Consider the following 23,150-nt stretch of genomic DNA (forward strand, 5'->3'; position numbering starts at 1 on the left):
CAACTTAGCACTTCCATAGAAGTTAATTCTAAAATGTTATTTTTTTTAAAAAATACCATGGATTGCATTAGCATTGACATATAAAAATTGATAAATTTAATTGGAAGTGAATTCTAGAAAGTTATAACTAGAAGCATTTTATATTTGTTGAAAATATAAAATTATCAAAAATATTGTTAAAAGTATTTTTTTGAAGAATTTTCTTATAGTATTATTATTAAATATTATGATTGAGGGTTTTCTATACAATTTAAAATCTACGAGAATGTAGATAGATAACCTCTTTAATATAGAACTGTGACATTAGGTAACCATAGTAGAATGAATGAAAATTTTCTACACGATTAATTTAATGATCCTTACATTATTGCAGAAGTCATACTTGAGCACTATTATTTATAGGTCTTAATGTCCTCTATAATTAGACCACTTTTTAGCATATTTCACAAATAATACTTTTGTAGTTGTACATTATTACATCATAATGGTCAGTTTTGTAGACAACATTGAAAATGATCTTGATTAGCAACCATTTGGTTACAATAGCTACCGTGCAAGGGAAATAATAGCAGTCGTTTGTGTAACAGTTTTATTATCTGACCCAATCAAATAGCTTTTGCCATGATTATGTAATGCAATTATTTAATTATTATCCCTCATTTCCCGAAACAATGGTTAATAACCATTATTATCTCCATCCCCCAAATTTGATCTAAGGAATTACTAGATATAATGAATATTATGCTAATGGTAGGAGCATTGGTTTTCATTGGACCTTCTCGTAATATTGGGAAAGCTATAAATATGTGACTAAGCGAGTTGGCTACACCTAAATCTTACTTATTTATGTCCATAGTTCGACCTAATCCATAATCAAAGTTAACAACCCATGAGTTAGGCTTGGTCGCAATTTATGACCCAAACCTTCAATTACGTTAGATTTAGGTCTAGCAAATTTGACATGACTTCATCAAACGCAAAGTTGCTCAATTTCATTCAACAACAATTTACTCTAGCATAGCCTTATATTTAGACCTAACCTGAACCTGGCTAGAAAGGAGATCTTGGCTCACTTAGACCCACAAAGTGATGGCTCGAATCAAGGTCTAAATCTTAAATTTAAGCCAATTCAGTCTGAGCCAGGGTCAAGTTACCACCACAAAGCTAGGTAAAGCACAAACCATGATGATCTTACTTGTCACCATGTTTGGAGCACCCTAAGTTTGATGGTCATGAAGGAACATATGAACGGTACATTAGAAGCTAATATATTTGTTTTTTTCATAAATATTCTTCTAAATATCAAAATTTTCATAAATATCCTTCCAAAATTAATATTTGCATATACATTCTCGTAAAATAATTGTTATGCTATTCTATCTTTTTTTTATTCTTATTTTTGCATATGTACCCACGTCATCTAACGATGTTAAAAAATTAATGATTTTAAATTAAAATGATTAAAATACTCTTAATGGGTAGATGCAAAAAAAAATATAGCGATCATAATGAAAGACAAAAAAGTAATTTCAAAATTTTATTTTATTTTTAATTAAAATAAATATGTTTTTTATCTACGGTGTTAAAAGAACCGTCATAGGGCATATGCACAAAAATAATATCCTATGAGGATATAAAAATAAATATAAATTTGAAGAGGACATTCGTGTAAATTTGAATTTTTAAAAGGGATGGGAAAAAAGAATCTATATTAAAATAGCGCACGCATCAGGGGGAAGTCAAAGGTGTTGTAATGACTGAGGAGGAGAAGGAGAGGGAGGTGGGAAGGAAGCTGGTCCAGGCGCTGGCGGAGACCGGCCAGGAGCCGCCTATCCGATACATCCAGAGAGCGGAGGACCGTCCGATCGATCCTCCACCGCCGTCCTCCCCTGTCCCCGTTGTCGATCTCCATCGCTTGCTCCAAGCCGACGGCCAGGATGAGGCGGCCAAGCTCCGCTCGGCGCTCCAGTCCTGGGGTCTGTTTCAGGTAACCTCCCCGCACCTTCGCCTCTCAGACTTCCTCTAGAGCTTTAGTTCGAGAAAACCACGAGCGAGTCGGATGGGTTAACTCACTAGGCGGTGATGACAACCCAACTAATCCGGTTGAACGGTTGAGATTGGATCTGTGACTGGAATGGACGCTCATGATTTAATCGAGCTCAACAAAAGGGACGGCCAGAACCGTTCTACAGTTTAATGGAAATAGCGGTGAAAAAAGTTTCCTCATTTTCCATTTCAGCTCTAAAAGTTTATTTGAGAATTAAATAGTGTTATAAGGGCCATTGTAAATAATTCTCTTGCCAAGTGGCAAGAGAGAATTAGTACAGGTAATTGGTGCCAAACACGAGGTTCGGTTGCAAGGTATACCATCTCGGTGTCGGGTTTTATACCGATGTTATTTTGTTACTCTATCGGTACACCCAATATAGGACTCGTTTAGCGTACTGATTGTCGGTACACTCTCTGTACCACATATTGCTATCAAACTGGTATGATATGGTACAGATCGTATTATCTGGTTTAGTATGGTATGGCATACTTTGTTTGGTTGAGTATGGAGCTGGGAAATCGGCGCGTGTGCACGAAACAGGCATTGTGAAGCATTTTCCAATAGATAGTAATAGAAAAAACTGCTCACAGTTCCCTGAATAATAGGTTTTTCAGCTGGAATAAAGTTTTAAATTTTAAGAAATATTCTTTTTTCACATCAAGAGACAATAAAATATGTTAAATAACGATCATTAATTTGTTGTTATCACTATATAACAATCACTATAACAATGATCGTTATAACAAAATAACATATTGATAATGACCATTATTTAAAATGATGTTATTAATAATTAAAAAGAGGCTTCGGTTCTGATGGAAACCATCTTTGACATCCTCTTGTTAGGCCTCTGAAATCATTATATTGGCAGTATTTTGGAACTTCGATCCCAGCAGGGATATCAATTGATATTGTTAGTGAACTACAACCTGTAAATTATCTATAAATCAGGTACCAACTTTTGATATTTCAGCCAAATAAGAACCAATGTCTCCTCAGGAGTTTGTCTAATTCACTATCAACATAATGGCCAAGATGCTTTTAATCTTTATTTTACTATTTCAAGTGAAGTTTTGTAGTAACTAAATTTTAGAAGCATGCTTTAGATCATAGACAATCTTGTTTGCAATATACTGGCAACGTCTTGGTTATTGTTTGTCAGCTAATAATATCAGAGCATCACAGTCCTAATAGAATTATCGAAAGCATGTGTAGATTTGGCCCCTCATGCATGAATGTGAAATTCCTCTAGTGGTACTTATTGAGACTTGTCCCGGTGGTGACACCTCTTTTCCTTAAACAACAGTTTGGGTTCAATTCTTGGGTTGTATGACCCACTTTGCTTAACAACCAAAGATTTTGGGTTCAATTCTTGAGTGGTGCATCCCTGAAATTGAAACCTGGATAATTATAGTGCAGCAAGTCTCCTTCCCTTTCTCTCAAAAATGTAGTCTCATGACCATATTTTGTTGAAGGCCTAATGATCCAATTTGGGTCCTTCATTGAGTTGTTTCTAGCTGCCTGACAGACATCTCAAGTCTTACTGGAACAGAACTCATTGCGAGTGCAAATCTGGGTCCTCTGCAACACCCAAATTTTACACCAGACTTATTGAGTAGATCAATGATTTTATGCTGGAAATCTTTTTCCAATGGCCTTTTGGACGCCATTATTGATTAACAATTACTTCTTGCATTGAGAAACAACACAACCAATTAAAATACAACTACCTTCTCTATCATGTTGTAATAAGAATAAAGAGAAGGAACATCAATCAAACTAGAGCAGAACATGGTTCAAAATATTATCATCTAAATGTTTCTCGGTTACAAAGATATCAAGGATCATGGAAATTTCTTTATAATATCATCATGTGCATGATGGTGATGTCTATGTAGTTTTACAATATAACAAAATACACAAGGAAAATATGAATTGTGAAAAAATGGAAAAGAGGCTGGGATATTTTGGTGCTTATTATTTGTTGAAATATTTGTCTGGAATGCAATTAGATGCGGTCCAGAAATGAAGCTAAACATGTAGAGAGATAATTCACAACATCCAATTCTTGGTGAGGACTAGATTAGATCTTCTGCTTCAAAAGATAAACAGAAACTTCTCCCTGTTTACCAGGTTTTACAGCTGAAGTTAGAGTTATCTTAATTATTGGTATTTCTTCCTTGGCATATTTAGGCATGAGATGGTTTTTTCTTGTCCTTGCCAGTTTCCTTTGTGCTTCTTATTCTCTTATTGAAAAGCAGGTCAGTCTTTTCCTAGCCATTCCTCAAAAATCATTACACCACTATTTACATGAGTTGACATTGTAAAGTGCCAATGGAGAAAAACATGAACAATTTGCTATTCTGGTTGCATTGAACGGTAAACAGTAATGAGAAAAGACCATTAGAAGATAATGGTATAAAATGAGCCCCTAATTTGACCAACATCATCTATAACCTTTTATCATTAATAGATTGATTTAAGTGAAAACCAAACTAGTCATGCTGCTTTTTTGAGACCAATTGTTCTTGTGGGCCTAATTTTCCCTTGAAGAATTTCAATTCAGGGACACATGTTTGGTTACCCTCCATTTTAAAAATCTAACAATTAATGCTAGTCCTAGATTCTTCAATTTTTTATTTTCTCAACTTGAAGATACGTCTTTTGAGCAATTGTCGAACAGATAATTCCTCTCTTTGGAACAGTGACATGCCTACTGGGATTGCAGGAGCTCATTATGAGGCACTTGGTTGTTATGTTTCAAAAAAATTGTGTTTATGCTCAGATAGTCTACTCAGTGTTTTACTTTCTGACACCAATTTTCTGTATATGTTTCTCTCAAAGAAAATTTCTGTTCATGTAATTGGTTTTCAAGATAGATGGCTTTAGTTTAGTTGACTAAATGTTCTGACATTATCTTCTTCAAGGATCAAGATTAAGGAGGTTCGTTGTACCATCCGGTACTGTACCATACTAGGCATATTGTATCATACCGGTACCGAATCGGTACGTAATCTCGTACCTTACTGATACTCGGTACACCTCGCCATCTCGTATTGTACCGCTGTAATAGGATGGTACCGGTATGAATCACAATTGGTTAAAACCCATATACCTCAATGTGGTTAAATAAATATTATAGACATTATTTGCTTCAAAAGTTTTGCAGCTACTTCTAGCTATGTGCTCATCACAACTTCATCCTTCATTTCATTAGAGTCTGAATGTTGATGTGAAAAGTCAAACCTGGGTTTACACAAAAGAAATATATAAACATAAACTGATTTTCAAGACTAATGCTTCCATTTATTGTGCGTGTGGGTTGGGGGGGGGGGTGAGAGAGAGAGAGAGAGAGTAATGCTTCAGCATTCCTACATTTTTTTTTTCTCTTAATTAGCTCAACATGTGCATGGATATTTGTGTAAAGGCACTGATGGGGCGAATTTTTTTATATCTTCAGGCTATTGGCCATGAGATGTCAGTTTCATTCCTGGACGAAGTGCGAAATACAGCAAGGGAATTCTTTCAACTCCCAATGGAAGTAAAGCAGAAATATAAATACTTAACAGAGGGTAAATTAGAAGGGTATGAGAGTGACCCTGTTGCAAATGAAGACCAAATCCTCGACTGGTCTGATCGCCTGTATCTCTTGGTACAACCAGAAAATGAGAGAAATCTAGACCTTTGGCCAGAGAATCCCCACTCATTCAGGTATTTATTGCTGTTTTGCCTTCAAAATATAGTACAATGCATTGTTCTTTGACAAAGGACAGTTTTCTCAACCCTGGTAGATAGGAATTAGCTATGGAGAAAATCCACCACTTTAATTGTTGAAACAGATGATCGATGCATGACCAGAAGAAGAGTGCGAGCTAGTCAAGAGTACCTGACTCACGGAAAACTGCTGGAAAATTTACTGTAGAACTTTGTGGACACAAACAAAACCTGATTATGAATAAAAAGAAAGCCAAATCTTAATCCCCATTGAACCTGTTTTCACTGTTGTACATTAGTTTCCTGACTGAGTTGCTGCTGCCTCCAGTTGGTCTTGTACATTAATAGTTTATATCTATGGACTCTCACTAACCGCAAAGCTTCTCCAACGCTACATCTTGTTGATCAAAACAAGATGCTTTGTAAAATATTTAAATCACATAAAAAGAAAATCTAACAATTATAATAAAATAGTGGTAAGAAAATATCTGGCCTGTGAGGTGTGAGAGGCACGCCAAAAGACGCACTGTCCTAAAACCGTTGTTGCCTCCCCACGTGCAGGTATTGGCGGTCAGCGACGGCTCCAAGATACAACCCAAACGGCTCACAGCGGGCCTAATCTACAGTGCACGTCTGTAGTAGGCAGATTACCTAGTCTATATCGGTTGCCCAAAATATAAAATAATATAGAAAATTGTAAAAGAGAGAATTGTGGTAGAGAGAACAATGAGAGCAAGAAAAAGACTCTTGTATTGTTTTTTGTTAGATACAAGGAATGGTTCCTTTATAGGCCTTTTGTAACCCAACCATAACGGTTGAATACTTATGGCCTCATTAAGGCCATAATGAGAGATAATGGGAAGTTTTGAAACTTCCAAATTGAATTTGAAATAATTCTTTTAAAACTTTGGGGGTTACAAATCTTTTTTTTATTAACACCTCTTTAAAATCTTTAAAAATCCATTCAAATTCCAACAGTCCCCCACAAGTTTCAAAACTTTATAAAATCACATACAAATTTATATATATAAAAATTTGGGCAACTTTATACAATGCAATGGGTGCAGGTGTCTTCCGGACTTGAACCTACACTTAGTGTTGACAGTTCTAACCTGAAGGATCATAGTAAACTAAGTCTTGAACTTGACCCTTTGGACCAGATTTTAACATGTCACACACATAGTATTGATATAGACTTGGTGCGGGTTAGCGCTATTTATGGCCATGCGCTCAATCTTGATTCTCATGAGAGTTATTAGAGAACAGCCCAATTCTCACAGTCGCGGCCTCACGACAACTCTCATTTAGGTGAGTCCTCCAAGAATACATGTGACCTGTATCCTGCAGGAGTATGCCTGCCTCGGGCTCATTCAGGGTAACACCCTTCCTTAACGTCACATATCAAAGCACTATTGCCATAGGGATGAGCAGGAGACTCTCTCCTTAAAAGTAGTGCTGAAATGAGTCACGCAATACGGATTGTTTCTACCCATTGAACCTTCTTCATGGGATCTCCAATCACAAAGGTTGGGTTACCTCCCTAGGTGACTCCCTTATGGGCTTAAGCCCACCCCCCTCGACAAATCAATGACAGCTTTCTTAGAAAGAGCTTTGGTTAGCTGATCAGCTATATTTTTCTCAGACTTTACAAATTCCAAAGACACAATATTCTTATTCAATAGGCTTTTAACTGATTTATACCTCACTTGCAAATGTCTATTCATTTTCTTATTAGTATGTGCCTGCCTTACTAACTCTATTACTGCCTTACTATCACAATGTATAAAAATGGCAGGCATGGGTTTATTAACTAAAGGCATGTCAAGCATCAAGTTCTTAATCCACTCAGCCTCAGAGCAAGTTGTATCTAAAGCTATAAGTTCTGACTCCATAGTACTGCGAGAGATAATAGTTTGTTTCTTAGATCCCCAAGATATTGCTGCTCCACCCAAAAGAAATACATACCCTGAAGTGGACTTTATATCCATATTGTCTGTTATCCAATTCGCATCACTATACCCTTCAACTACATTCGGAAATCCCTTATAACACAATGAGTATTCCAAGGTTCCTCTAAGATATTTAAAGACTCTCTCTAAAGCAACCCAATGATCTTTGCTAGGATTATGAGTATATCTACTAAGTCTCCCAACAGCATATGCTATATCAGGCCTAGTTTTATTTGCTATGTATAACAATGATCCAATCATTTGTGAGTACTTCAGTTGAGATACTGGTTCACCATTATTTTTCTTCAAATGCACATTTAGATCATATGGTATTGATATAGATTTACAATCAAAATAATTAAACTTTTTTAACATCTTTTCTATTGTACTGGTTTGATTAAGAGTAATTCCATTAGGTGTTCTTTCCAACTTCATTCCTAAAATTACATAGGCTTCTCCTAAATCCTTCATGTCAAACTTTCTAGAAAGATAAGACTTAACATCATTTACTATCTCCAAATTTGTCCCAAATATTAATATATCATCAACATAAAGACATAAAATCACATGTTCTCCATTACTCTCTTTGTAATACACACACTTATCATATTCATTAATCTTAAAGTCATATTCTAAGATCACTTTATCAAACTTCTCATGCCATTGCTTAGGAGCTTGTTTTAAACCATACAAGGATTTAACTAACTTACAGACCTTATGTTCTTGACCTTTAACTACAATACCTTCAGGTTGCTCCATATATATCTCTTCATTTATGTCTCCATTTAGAAAGGCAGTCTTAACATCCATTTGATGAATCACTAGATTATGCACTGATGCTAAAGCAACTAAAATTCTAATCGTAGTTATCCTAGATACAGGTGAATATGTATCAAAGTAATCTATTCCTTCCTTTTGTGTAAAACCTTTAGCTACTAGTCTAGCTTTGTACTTGTCTATGGTTCCATCAGGTTTTAACTTCTTCTTGAACACCCATTTACACCCAATAGCTTTATTTCCAGGAGGTAAATTAGTTAACTCCCAAGTGTTATTTTGAATAATAGACTCTATCTCACTTTGTATAGCTTCCTTCCAAAATGGAGCATCTAAAGAAGACATAGCTTCCTTATAGGTAGTAGGATCTCCTTCTGTTAAAAGGTATAAAATTCGTCTCCAAAATTTTTCTCTATTCTAGACCTTTTACTCCTTCTTAACTCTAATTGTGTTTCAGGTTCCTTAGATGCACTTGTACTAGTGGAAGGTTTATCATTAGTAGATGATTTATCTATTACTTGGTGTGAAATTTTATTTTTATAAGGAAATATATCTTCAAAATAGGTAGCATCTCTAGATTCTATAACTGTATTATTTGAAATTTCACTAATCTCAGAGTTTATAACTAAGAATCTATTGGCACTACTATTTTGAGCATACCCTATAAAGACAGCATCTATAGTTTTAGGCCCTATTTTCTTTCGCTTAGGCTCAGGGATTGCTACTTTAGCTAAACACCCCCACACTTTCAAGATTTTAAGATTAGGTGTTCTTTTCTTCCAAATTTCGTAAGGGGTCTTATCATTATCTTTTACAGTTACTCTATTCAATATGAAACATGCAGTAAGAATTGCTTCTCCCCACAAATTCTCAGGTAGCCCAGAACTTATCAACATCGCATTAACCATATCCATTAAAGTTCTATTTTTTCTTTCAGCTACTCCATTAGATTGGGGAGAGTATGGCGGAGTTATTTCATGTACTATTCCATATTCCTCACAGAAGATGCTAAAATTAGTAAGGGTATACTCACCTCCTCTGTCGGATCTGAGTTTCTTAATCTTTTTTTCTAATTGATTCTCTACTTCGGTCTTATAAATCTTGAATTTATTAAACACCTCATCTTTAGTTTTTATTAAGTACACATAGTAGAATTTCGAACAATCGTCTATAAAAGTCACAAAATACTTATTTCCTGCTCTAGTAGGTGGTCTGTTCGAATCACATACATCACTATGTATGAGCTCTAAGAGTTGAGTGTTTCTTTCTACAGACTTATAAGGCCTTTTAGGTTGTTTGGCTTGTACACACACTTCACATTTATGTTTGAAGTTTAGATTGGATTTAGGGACTAAATCTAGATCCATCATTCTTTTAATTTTCTTCAAGTTTACATGTCCCAATCGTTCATGCCATACATTAGAAGATTCAACATTGAAAATACTTGAAGAGATAACTTTAACTTCTGAAAGTACATTTAATTTAAACAACCCTTCACTAATAAATCCTTTCCCAACAAATACATTATTTTTTGAAATTACAACTTTATTGGATTCCATGACAACCTTGTATCCTTGTTGGACTAAGGATGACCCACTAACTAAATTTCTTCTGATTTCTGGAACATGTCGCACTCCTTTCAAAGTTAAGATCTTTCCAGATGTCATCTTCAAATCTATGTCTCCAACTCCAAGCACACGTGCAACAGAGTCATTACCTAATGTTACACTTCCTCCACTTGATTTCTGATAAGTTTTAAAATAACCATAATCAAAACAAATATGTACATTAGCTCCAGAATCTAACCACCAATCTTTATTTTCATAAGTAAAATTAATAGAAGAAGAACTAAAGTTATACCTAAAGGATGGCTCGGCTGAATTCTCTTGATCCATCAACATATAGACTTGAGCCTTTGGATCTCTTTGATAGTGATTTGACTTGGGCTTGGGCTTATACTCCTTAGTCTTCTTGAAGAAGCAATCTTTCGCCATGTGATTAGTTCTCCCACAAACAAAGCATAGCCTTTTCTCACTTCCTTTGCCCTTGAATGTTTTATTATTATTATTATTACGGTGTTGGAAGTTTTGGTTTTGGTTAGAACGATTGTGGAACCTATTATTTTTCTTGAAGTTCTTACCCCTATGTTGGAAATTATTTCTCTTGTAAAAATTCTTAGTATTATTTTCAACTAGGTTCACCTTAGGAGTCTTTTCATCCTCTTTCTTAGTATTGGCTCTATGTTTTTCCTCAACTCTAAGAGAGTTTATGACTTGGGTTAAGGTTAACTCTCCTTGTTTATGCCTAAGGGTCCTAGCAAAATCATTCCAAGATGATGGCAACTTATCTATAAGACATGAGACTTTAAAATCTTCACTAAATTTGGTTCCCTTTTTCTCAACTCCTCTCAGAAGTTCTTGATACTCATGAATTTGATCTCCCACTAGTTTATTGTCTACCATTTTATAACTATTAAAATTTGAGACAGTAAACCGATCAATGCCAGCATCTATCATCCCATATTCAGCCTCTAAAGCATCCCAAAGTTCTTTTGCACTTGAGGTAGTGGCATGATACACATCATAAAGGTGGTCAGACAAAGCACTAAGTATTCTATTATAGCAGTGGTACTCGACTTGCTCATTAGTCATTTGTGAAGGTAACTCTTGATTAGACCGTGGTTCCTCTATTGCAGATACAAGTCCTAACACAGTCAACCAATATTTAAGTTGTCTTTGCCACCTACGAAAATTTTGTCCACTAAATTTTTCAGGCTTAATACTATTAGCTTCTTCCATATTTGCCATTCTAAATTTTAAACTCTAAGTTTTTAAAGTTTAAAAAGGGCAGTAGAGTATTCAACTGTGAGGAAAAATAATAACAATAATGTCACTAATGAATAAATTTAAACAAGATGTTCCTAAGAGTATCTCTTAATAATATACTATGTAACAATAACTTTACTAATAATTGTAAAGGAAAACAACCCTAATGTCACCAATTAGATTTAATACTTATATCTTCACCAAAACTATTTTTTTTTTAAATCAGAACAGTAAACTTTTTTTATATATATTAAATAGTAAACTGTTTTTTTTAAAGCAGTAAACTATTTTCTTAATTAAAACAGTAAACTATTTTTTTATATTAAAACAATAAACTGTTTTTTTAATTAAAACAGTAAACTGTTTTTTTTTTTTAACAGTAAATTGTTTTCTTTGATTCAACAGTAAACTTTTTTTTTTCTATTAAACAGTAAACTGTTTTTTATTTAAAACAGTAAACTGTTTTTTGTTGAAACAGTAAACTGTTTTTTTTTTTTAACAGTAAATTATTTCCTTTGATTAAACAGTAAACTGTTTTTTTTATTAAACAGTAAACTGTTTTTTTTTATTAAACAGTAAACTGTTTTTTTGTTGAAACAGTAAACTGTATTTTGTTGAAACAGTAAACTGTTTTTTTTTTTTTTTTGATTAAACAGTAAACTGTTTTTTGTTAAAACAGTAAACTATTTTTTTTATTAAAACAGTAAACTGTATTTTTTTTAATTAAAACAGTAAACTGTTTTTTTTTTAATTAAAACAGTAATCTGTTTTCTTGATCAAAACAGTAAACTTTTTTTTTATTAAAACAGTAAAACAGTAAACTGTTTTTTTTTTTAAATTAAAACAGTAATCTGTTTTCTTGATCAAAACAGTAAACTTTTTTTTATTAAAACAGTAAAACAGTAAACTGTTTTTTTTAATTAAACAGAAACTGTTTTTTTATTAAGCAGTAAACTGTTTTTTTTTTATTAAACAGTTTAATATTAAAATTGAGAATCTAAAGCTAAACTATATATATATTATTATTTAAAAGTGTATTCAACAATGATTTCTATCAAAGATGAGCAAAAACAGTGTTCAACTATGCATCTTGCAGAAATATAAACATATAGATGAAACAATATAACAACGGTTTTAGAATGTTGATCAAAACAAGATGCTTTGTAAAATATTTAAATCACATAAAAAGAAAATCTAACAATTATAATAAAATAGTGGTAAGAAAATATCTGGCCTGTGAGGTGTGAGAGGCACGCCAAAAGACGCACTGTCCTAAAACCGTTGTTGCCTCCCCACGTGCAGGTATTGGCGGTCAGCGACGGCTCCAAGATACAACCCAAACGGCTCACAGCGGGCCTAATCTACAGTGCACGTCTGTAGTAGGCAGATTACCTAGTCTATATCGGTTGCCCAAAATATAAAATAATATAGAAAATTGTAAAAGAGAGAATTGTGGTAGAGAGAACAATGAGAGCAAGAAAAAGACTCTTGCATTGTTTTTTGTTAGATACAAGGAATGGTTCCTTTATAGGCCTTTTGTAACCCAACCATAACGGTTGAATACTTATGGCCTCATTAAGGCCATAATGAGAGATAATGGGAAGTTTTGAAACTTCCAAATTGAATTTGAAATAATTCTTTTAAAACTTTGGGGGTTACAAATCTTTTTTTTATTAACACCTCTTTAAAATCTTTAAAAATCCATTCAAATTCCAACACATCTAATATTTTGCATCTCTGGTCATTCAATCTTGTCTTTTTTACATATTAGAGAAATAAAATTCTGGCAATCAAAAATTACAGATCTCACCTATTTCATTTCTTTGTTATCACGTTGCCTGTTTTAAAATAAATTGCTGCCTCACTAATTTCCGTTCTGCCGAACCTGCAAAATTAATTGATTTAATCCCTGAAATATTGCTGTTTAGATTTGATCTTTAAAGCATCAGGAAAAGTAGTGGATCACTGAAAAAATGAAGTCAGCAGATAAGAAGATCCCATTCCTATGGTGAGCTGATGAGGGAAGTGTCAAACCATCTTATAATTTGCCATATAGATCATCTAATCGGCATGGTAAACTCCTACTCGAGGGAAAACTTCAAAGTTGTCTGAGTGTCAGGATCTAATCTATCAAGGATGTATGAATGCTTTGGTATCCTATGCTTCAGTGCACCTTGATTGATGAGGTGTGAGAGGTCCAAGAGCCTGAGACCCTGCAATCCCTGAAAATTTGGGGTACAGCAAATCACTTTATCTAAGGATGAAAATATCCTGTTTTGAGGATGGGGCTAGAGGCTTCCTAGGAGCCCAACTGATACAGGGAAGAATTTTCTGATGCTTCATCTCTTGCTAAGTTGCTATGCTTGTCTAGCACACAAGGGTGTCGAAACATTCGCACAGTATGGGCCAAAAGAACAGGCCTATGCAGTGCATTTCATCTTCTATGCCTCAGTCCATGTTTTCTGGTGACGTAAAAGAATGTAAGTGTGTGTCTATGTTTGTGTGTGTGGGTATGTGCATGCATGCACAAATACGGCAAATAGAATCAGGAAGTTTGGAATTGCATTCTCACTTTATAGTTTATTCAACCTATCATAACTTCTTAAGCTTACTATAGGGAAATCCTCCATGAATACACCATGAAGTTAAGGAAGGTAGCTGACAAAATCCTCATGGTCATGGCAAAGTTGTTGGATCTGAATGAGGAGTACTTCACTCAGCAGCTTGGAGGCACAGCTGCAGTATATGCAAGATTTAACTATTACCCATGTTGTTCAAGACCTGATCTTGTCTTCGGCCTCAAACCTCACTCTGATGGCTCCATGATCACTATTGTTTTGCCAGACAAAGATGTGGAAGGTCTTCAGGTACTCAAAGATGGTGAGTGGGTTAGGATACCCACAAATCCTCATTCTTTTCTTGTCAACTTTGGAGATGAGATGGAGGTAACTATCATTTTTTCAACAGTAATTCTTCTTCCCTTCCTTTAGACCATTGTCAGAATCCTAATTCTTTAATTTTTCAACAAGGATTCTATTATGATTTTATTTATGCTGGTCATTTCCCGGTGTTCTTATTAATTCTTTGAAGAAATACTAGTTCTTATGATACAAGACAAATGTTTAATGGAATTACAGATGTCAATTGAAGATTACACTACATTCACAAATGATTAAATTTGTAATATTGTAGCTTCTCAAAGGAGAAAAAAAGAAAAATTTATAAAGAGCTATTTCCGTGGGTTAGTGCACAAATTTCTGAAAGGAGACGCATAATTAAAATGTGCTAAGAAGAATAATCGTAAGGCCTACACATGGTGAAGGAAACACCATTATATTTTGGTAGAATAATCATTTACCCTTTTTTGTGATACTTTGCTAAGTATCATATAATTTAATCATTGACAAAAAAGTTTTAAAAGAAGGAACACAATGGATATACGCATATCAAATTCCTTTTCTTGACATGTAATGACTCCTTCCACAGCAAATTGTTCAGCTCCATTCCAGAAATAATTTTGAATGAAGAAGCATGTGCTTATTTCTCGCTGCTTATTCTTTCCTATTTTATGTAATGATACCTTTCTTTTTGAGAATAGACTCCTTTTTTTCAGATTATGAGCAATGGGATTTTCAAAAGCCCTGTGCATAGAGTGGTGACCAACTTAGAAAAGGAGAGGATCTCTTTGGCTATGTTTTATGCATTAGAACCAGAAAAGGAGTTGGAACCTGCTGACAGGCTGGTAGATGAGATGCATCCAAGATTGTACAGGAAGGTGAAGATGAAAGACTATCTTGAAGTCTTCTTCAGGAACTTTTCACAAGGGAAGAGAACTATTGACTGGGCAAAAATCTAACCAAAACATCGGCTTAAACCTTCATCAAGCACTAATGTCTTTGTTGCTGAAAGGGGAATCCAAGCTCGGTCCCATCGAACAAACGATATCATATACATCATGTTTAATACTGGCTGCAAATCCTAGTTTGGTGCTTTTCAATTGTCCAAGATTCAGGCAGGTTTCCTTGGCAGGCCAGCTGCCTGCTTCATATCCAATTTACAGGTTATCTTGAACTTGCATTCCTCTACATTTGGTCATTTTGTGACTCTGGTATTACATTAGTGGGATGTCATGTGATATGCAACTAGGAGAGGTTTGTCTCAAACTCCCAAATCTTTCTATCAAACAGCACTTCATAAAGTTTATATCATACCTGCTAAATAGACACTTCATTCTCTTTCAATGGAGTCAAGGTAATAGAGGTGTACCAAGGGAACAGAGGTGCTTGCCTCCGTCTCTGCTTAAGTTCCATGTATGGAGCCATTGGACTCATACAGATACATGACACCTAACCATTGGCTAAGAGTTGGTATGGTTTGCACTTGTCTGTTCTGTTTTCAGAAATATAGTAATGCTAACGTAATGCTTAGAGGATCAAAAAAGGGACACCAAAACAATGTATTATTTGAAGACAAGGCAAGAATTTGCATCTATTGTCATCTGATTTAATTACAATTGTTAATTTAAATATTTTCCTTTTCTCAGCATGGAGAGGAGCAATTTGCCAAACAAAACCCTAAGGTGTTTTTGTCTTTCTTTTAGGACAATTCAAATAATTTTCGCCTACATCAAAAAGAAAAATCAGACAATTAACATCCCTTTCAAAATTGTGCAAGTTTCTTAAGAATTATAATATAAACACCAAAAGACAATAGACAAAACTTTCCAAGCTAATAATCAGTTCGGACTTCCCATGCACTTCTTTATTTTGTTTTTTTAGCAAGCTGATGGCAAGCCACTTGACATTTTAGGGGTAAATGAATTGAGAAAAGGAGTACATACAAAAAAAGTGGAAGGAAAAGACAGAACTAAATCTAGTCCAAACAACGAGGCACACCCTGACAAAAGCAACACACAAGATAACAGCTTGGATCCATTTTGGGCGACCCATAATGGCCCGTGTCGAGTTAAACCAGTATCCAATCCCAAATTTGTTCAAAATTCAAACTTGAAATTTAAATTTATATTTCAAGAATCATATGAAAACTGTGTATTTTTTGTTACGACTTAGGATTTTACTCAAAAAGACTAGCTGGAAGGTATTGTTTGGATTCTTGGTCCTGAATAAGTATCCAGAATTTATTTATTTCATAGCTAATATGGGACTAAACACACGACCACATGGATCCTCATATATTTTTCTCAGTTAAGCCTTTGAAAACACTCAGTTATAGTTATGGTCTTGACAACCTGGGAGTCTTGAAGGGAGTAAACTAAGGATTCTAACCTTTGTCATTTTTTCTACGCAAAGTGGCTGCTCCAAACCTATACCATTGTGCTTATCAGCCCAAGCTATTTACCATTGCAGCTAGCAATGACCTCTCACTAAAAATCTAGTAACCTACACTAATTCTAAGTTAAACCCTAGATATTTGAAACCTTCGCTGTGATATCAAAAACCATCTCACCTAAACCCCATCATGTGAGTTGACACGTGACACAATCATACATTCCATAGAGTATAGTCCTAGGGAAGGTACAAGGCTTGCTGGAATAACAAATTTCAAAATATAAATTAATATTCCAAAATAAAATAAATAACTCCAATATTATTAAATAACAACAACAATACAATATAAATTTATGATCATCATAAACATTTATTTCTTCTGTCATCTCTTACTAGCAAACCCAATATCAACCAAGTGCTATGCAACCTGAGACTTTGAAAAACAATCAAGAGACTGGTATGAGCTAACTAGCTCAATAAAAAATCCTCATAACGTACACCAATATATAAAATGATAAAATAATAATGATAAACATAACTGATGGAATAATATCAAGTAGAGTAAAATGTTCATAACATGTGTATATATACTAATCAATTATCAAAATCTGGATACTGGTTAATCAAATTTAATATGCATCAATCACATGCCGACAAAAGCAATTTATTTTAGCAGTGTTTTCATTTGAGTATTTTATTATCAAATCAACAAAGTTAGATTCACCAACAATCATAAGATTTCACAAAAGGGACTTCCAATTATCTTTCCAGTATTGGACTAGCCACAACCACACTCCAACCCATGACCGGTAAACTAAAGCAGCACATTCTTGCTTGTGGCAGTGCTATCCACAGTGCCATGTTCGTGGCCTACCCATGATAAGCCTATTTACAATGCTGCATTCTTGGTCATGATGAGGCTATCCACAGTGCCATGTTCCAACCAATCTGTGATGGCTATCCCACGCGTAAGTTGGTGGCGACTATCCTATGCGTAGCATTCCTACCCATGATGAAGTTATCCATCATGCCATATTTCTATATGTCGCGGCTATCCCATACATAAGACCAAGGCTATCCATAATGCCACATTCCTATTGATAATGGGTAGGTGTAAGCTCGTGGCATATATGTTGTAGCTTGGTGGTTACTTCAAACTTGGGATCACTAGTTCGAATCCCTTTGATCCAATTGTGGGTTATATGGTTTATTTTCATTCATAGCGATCAAGGAATTCACCTAAAAGGACTGGCTAGAAAGTGTTAGTTAAGGTCATTGGCTCTATATAAGTATCCAAGATCTATCTAGTGCATAGTTGATTCGACCCATCAATCCGATCTATAAACAACACGCTTTAAACAGGTTTAACTTTATACAAATGGTTTGCATCATAAATGGGGCAACTCGTCTAGTTCAGTTCAGGTTAATTTAGACCTTCAACTCATTTAACCGGTTACCATCTACATGCATGGAAGAGAACTCATTACGAGAGACAATGTTAAGGTGATATAAACTATTACATGGAAGACCTCCATCAACAAATTTAGAGCCACAAAATAGTTTATGTTTTCCATTACCAAAAGTAAACCTAAAATTACTAGAATCAAGTTTAGAAAGAGAAATTGAATTCCGCCTTATGGACAATACATAAACAGTATTTTCTAAAATAAGGGTAAATCTTGACTGTAACTCTAGTCTAACATCTCCTATAAGTTCAATTCAAACTTTGACTTCATTTCCTATGAATACCTTGACATCATCCTCGCTTGCCCTCCACTTGTTTATGAACTCATGCAAAGAATTAATAATATGAATAGATGCCCCACTATCCAACTACAAAAATGTAATAGAACATCTAACAAGAGCTAGTGAATTACCTTTATGCATGTTCTTCTTTTCTAACTGATTCTTATGCTTGAAACACTCAGGTTTCTTATGACCCTTCTTTTTGTAGAAGAAGCACTTCAAAATCTTCTTAATAGCAACTCGTGGGTCTCCAGGATTCTGATTTCTAATTCTAGAATTGTGAGTCTGACCAGCCCTTTTTGGAACAATTATCTTTTTTTTTATTATATATGGGACCCCTAGGGTGTGGCTGATACATCATATTAGCAATCTCACTCTTTTTCCTAAGATATTTTTCTTCTTCTTGAACACAAGCAGAAATAAGTTTATTTACATTCCATTTATCCCTCATCACATTATATGTGATTTAAGCTGACCAAATTGCGTAGGGAGAGAATTAAGAATTTGATGCACAAGAAAATCTCTAGGGATAGGGATTTCAAGATTACTAAGCTTGGATGCAATACTCTCTAGTTGCATGATATAAGCTCTAACACCCTCACTATCATCATATCTCATATTGATTAATTTTTCAATTAGCTCTCCAACCTCAACCTTATTAGATTCTACATACATCTTATTTATGGCATCAAAGAATTGTCTAGTATTACCATTGTCAGGTGAAGCATCTAGAGTCGAATGTGATATGGATCTTTTGATAATCATCAGGCTAAAACTATTCGCACTCTCCCATTTTTCATAAGCAGTCTTTTGCTCTGAAGTTCTCTCACTAGTAACTTAAGATGGATGATCATCTCTGAGTACAATATCTAAATCCATCAAACCCATCGGTAATTCAATATCAAGTTTCTATCTTTTGTAGTTTGTTCTAATCAGAGTTTCAATGAGAAAAGTAGTGTTATTCATGACAAAGGTGCTAACTGCAAAACAACTTCAATGCATTTAATTAATAGACAAATATAAGTAAACAATATGCTTGAAAATATTTATCAACATTACTTAAATGAGAGCCTTTGATGCAATGTCACAAACTTCCTGTGGGAAGAAAGTGACCCACATAAGGTAATCTTTCCAACGTATAGTGGAATCAACTAGTAAAATATTATCAGCTTTCGGAGGTCCATCTACTCTGATAGAATGGATTTTTAGACCATACACACTCACTAGTCAAAAAATATTCCACTTCAGAATTACAACACGCAATATACTCCCTTGGATTGTATGCATTAATCTCTCAACGCTTCTCAATCCTTTCAAAAAATTAAAAGAAGAAACCTGCAAATCTCAATGAATGGGCCACTTTGGCGATCACTGTTCATTGAAACCCACAATCCTCCAAAAATAGAGATCAACCAGCTATGCACCAATAGCATAGCAATTTACCAAAATTAACATGACTCTCCATCTATTTAAACACCAAACAAGGAATCCTACAAATCTCAATGAATGGTCCATTTTGTTGGTCACCATTCATTGAAACTTACAACCCTCTAAAAATATAGATTTGCACAAAACATATCATTATTCATTCTAAACATGAGGGTACATAAACTTTACAACAACATATTTAAGGATCTTTATGCAATAAAAATATATGACAGGGACCACAACATAATTATCAGAGTACCATTTCATAATAAAACTTTAGTATTGGAATAAAATAAGTATTTAGGGACCTTTATGTAATAAAATTTCACCATAGGGATTAAAATGCAATTCTGAAAGAACGGAAATAATAATATGCCCTTTAAGGGATAAACTGCAAATATCTTTTTTTTTTAACTAACGGGGTTCGGATTTCGGGTCAAAACCCACTATCCTTACCTTCCTCCCCATGATTGGGTGAAGGAGGGCAAGAATACGGCGGCCCGTCCTCGCCTAAATAACCGCTAGCGACCTCAAAATTTCTTAATCGCCGGCCGCTGCCCTGTTCTGACGACTTCGGCTGCCGGTTTTCCCGAGATTTGAGATGAACCAGTGGTCCTTTTTTTTTTTTTTGAAAGCTGACGACAAGGAGGAAGAACCCTCCCACCCACCCCACATGGCGGTGCGGCCGCTAACTGGGCTCACCATCGGCCTGTTTAAGGCAGCTGGCGGTGACCTCTCTACCCACCCAATGGAGGAGGAAGACACAACAACAGGAAACGTGAGTGCCGCCGTCCCTTTTTTTTTTCCTTCTTTCTCTTCCCTTCTTTTTTTAATTTCTTCCTCACATCCTTTTTCTGATTTTTTCCTTTTAATTTGATTTCTTCTCAATTTGATTCGTTATTTTGTTTCTAATCTCTTACAAAATCCAGGCTTTAAGACCACATAAAAATAATAAATTCAACGAGAGAAGATTGAAGCTACCTTGAAAGCCCCGGCAGTCATGATGATCGTTATAATAATATCTTGCGGAAGAAGAAAGCACATAGATAGAATGTATCTTTCTCTCCTCCTTCTTGATATCTATCGCCTCAGAGATCTTAATGCCTCGTAAGAATGCAGAGATCTTGATGCCTTAGGATAAGCAAATACACATAGGAGTGGAGTAAGGGCTTATCTCAGTTAGTAATGCTAATAGGTTCATCAATTACAGAACCTATTAATAAAAAGTATTATTAGACATGAAGGCAATAATTAATATCTTAGGCAATTTCCTTTTTCTCTCACCACGAGTGGAGTGAATTACCAAATTGCCCACCAGGGTATTGTGGTGTGTGTCCGCACGTTGGACAATTCTAATAATTTTTGTCCAAATCAAAAGAAAATTTAATAAAACATGACATCCCCTTAAACCTTGTGCAATTTTCTCAAAAAATATAAAGATTATATTTAAGTTCATATATACACTAAAAAAAAAAAAAATCCTCAAGCTAATAAAAGACAAAAGATAATAAAGAGACCCAACTTTTTTCTTTGTGTACAGCTATCATCCCTCATTAGCTTCAATCAAGTTTTCACGAGTTTTGCACTTTTCCTTCCAGCTGTACTTTTCCTTCCCCTGCCACTTAAGGCACTTATTGCAATCTAGATGATATTAAATTTTTATAGTCATATATGCAAAATATAAATTTAAAATATATATACTAATACATATAACTTTATGGCAATAAATATTAAATATGAATCTTGAATAAAGATAAATAATCTTATCCTATTGTTGTAATGTCACTACCCAAAGGCATGTGTATACCATATCATCTTTTTTTCAAGTAGAGGTGAATAATTTTATCTTAATATTGCAACTATGGTCACCGAAAAGCAAGGTATATTCTTACCCCCCCAAAAAAAGAAGCATGCATATATTCTTACAAGAAAAAATTTATACTATAACAATAAAAATATATATATCTCTGTCACATATATATAATTAATCATACTCTGGCCATCCGTCAAATATTTGCATAGCCCATATTACATAATAGTACAGTAATTGACTTTAAATGAAATATGATATAAGTTCGAATATTGTCGCACACAAATCTAACTGAATGAACTTATTAATTTTATTATATTTTGAAGTTAATTTATTTTTAAATAAATGGACAAAGCAAGTAAGCTATTTTTTTATTGCCGTCTATGATATTTAAAAGGAGCCCAAAAAGAATGCTTTTCTGTGAAAATATCCTATTGTATGCAGAAGTAGAACAAAAATCATATAGAGTGGGCATTAGAGAAAAAAATATGAAGTAGACTTCTTATTTTGTCATATTTCCTCTAGTGCCCATTTTAAAGAAGAAACCCTAAAGTCATAGAATTCTTCTACTAATGAAGTCATTGGTCTTATGATTAAAAAAAAAAAAAGAAAAGAAATTGTGTGTGGCGTCCTCTTTCTTTCTCGTTTCTAAAAATATTTTTTACCAGTACAGATTATATGGCCAAGCAATACACACCAAGCAAATTAGTTGTCTATCAAGCTAATGCACACATCTAGGTAAATCAATATACAATTTCTAAAATATAGCGTTCATTAGTATATAGTACATGACTAGATGATACACACTTAGCAAATTAGTAATCTAGCAACCAATACACACCTCCAAATAAATTGATACACAATTTTCAGAACATTATGTTCACCAGTATACATTATATGGTTGATGATAAACACTCGTCAGCTTCTTGATATATACTGCAAGCTTATTTGATACACATCGAATAGTGATCCAACACATACCTCCAAGTAAATTAATATGTAATTTTCAAAACATACTTTTTACCTGTATACACTATGTAATTAGATGATACACACCAAGTAAGTTGGTTATTTAGTAAGCCAATACATACCTCTAGAAAAGCGATACATAGTTTTCAAAATATGATATTCATCACTACCATATATAGTTTCCTAACTTTGTCTAATATAAAAAAATTATATATATACTATTCTTAGATTCTATAAACTCTTAGGTGCAAATATTTTAGAAAAGAGAGATAGATTTGGAGGAGGAGAAAAAGACTCTGAGAGGAGAAGAATGATCTTAAGGATGTGATAGACAGCTTGATAAGAAAGAAGATAGATAAAGAGGCTTAACAAAAAAGAAAAAGAATGTAGACGGTTTCTCTTTATGGATGATCTTTTTTGGCGTATGATTTTTTTTTTAAATTATAAAATTATTAGTTTTTGTTAGTCAGAGGAGTTCTATTTTTATTTAATTTTTGATTTTGTTTGTTAGATGAATGTCAAAGGAATTGGCAAAATATAAATTCCTTTCTATATAATATTTTATAGTGCGATTTTTGTTCGCAGACGTAAATTATT

The 23,150-nt window shown here is 34.2% G+C and overlaps 1 protein-coding gene and 1 long non-coding RNA gene across 3 annotated transcripts; one reads left to right on the forward strand and one right to left on the reverse strand.

Annotated features, from left to right (window-relative positions):
- Positions 1 to 1,729: 1,729 nt before the first annotated feature.
- On the forward strand, positions 1,730 to 15,553 carry LOC103715889 (probable 2-oxoglutarate-dependent dioxygenase At5g05600). Its single transcript, XM_008803678.4, has 4 exons — positions 1,730 to 1,987; positions 5,511 to 5,761; positions 13,930 to 14,257; positions 14,926 to 15,553. The coding sequence occupies exons 1-4, from the start codon at positions 1,754 to 1,756 to the stop codon at positions 15,166 to 15,168; spliced, it is 1,056 nt and encodes a 351-aa protein (XP_008801900.2). The 5' UTR covers positions 1,730 to 1,753; the 3' UTR covers positions 15,169 to 15,553.
- LOC120112922 lies at positions 5,734 to 21,240 on the reverse strand. 2 transcript variants are annotated; one of them, XR_005514601.1, is made up of 3 exons: positions 20,756 to 21,240; positions 13,123 to 13,197; positions 5,734 to 6,161 (listed from the first exon to the last, which is right to left on the reverse strand). It is a non-coding gene; the product is annotated as an uncharacterized LOC120112922 (long non-coding RNA). The 2 variants fall into 2 exon arrangements; XR_005514599.1 differs by lacking the exon at positions 20,756 to 21,240 and having other exon boundaries at positions 13,123 to 13,922.
- Positions 21,241 to 23,150: the final 1,910 nt, after the last annotated feature.

This window comes from Phoenix dactylifera, chromosome 1 (assembly GCF_009389715.1).
Source record: "Phoenix dactylifera cultivar Barhee BC4 chromosome 1, palm_55x_up_171113_PBpolish2nd_filt_p, whole genome shotgun sequence".
NCBI classification, from domain to species: domain Eukaryota; kingdom Viridiplantae; phylum Streptophyta; class Magnoliopsida; order Arecales; family Arecaceae; genus Phoenix; species Phoenix dactylifera.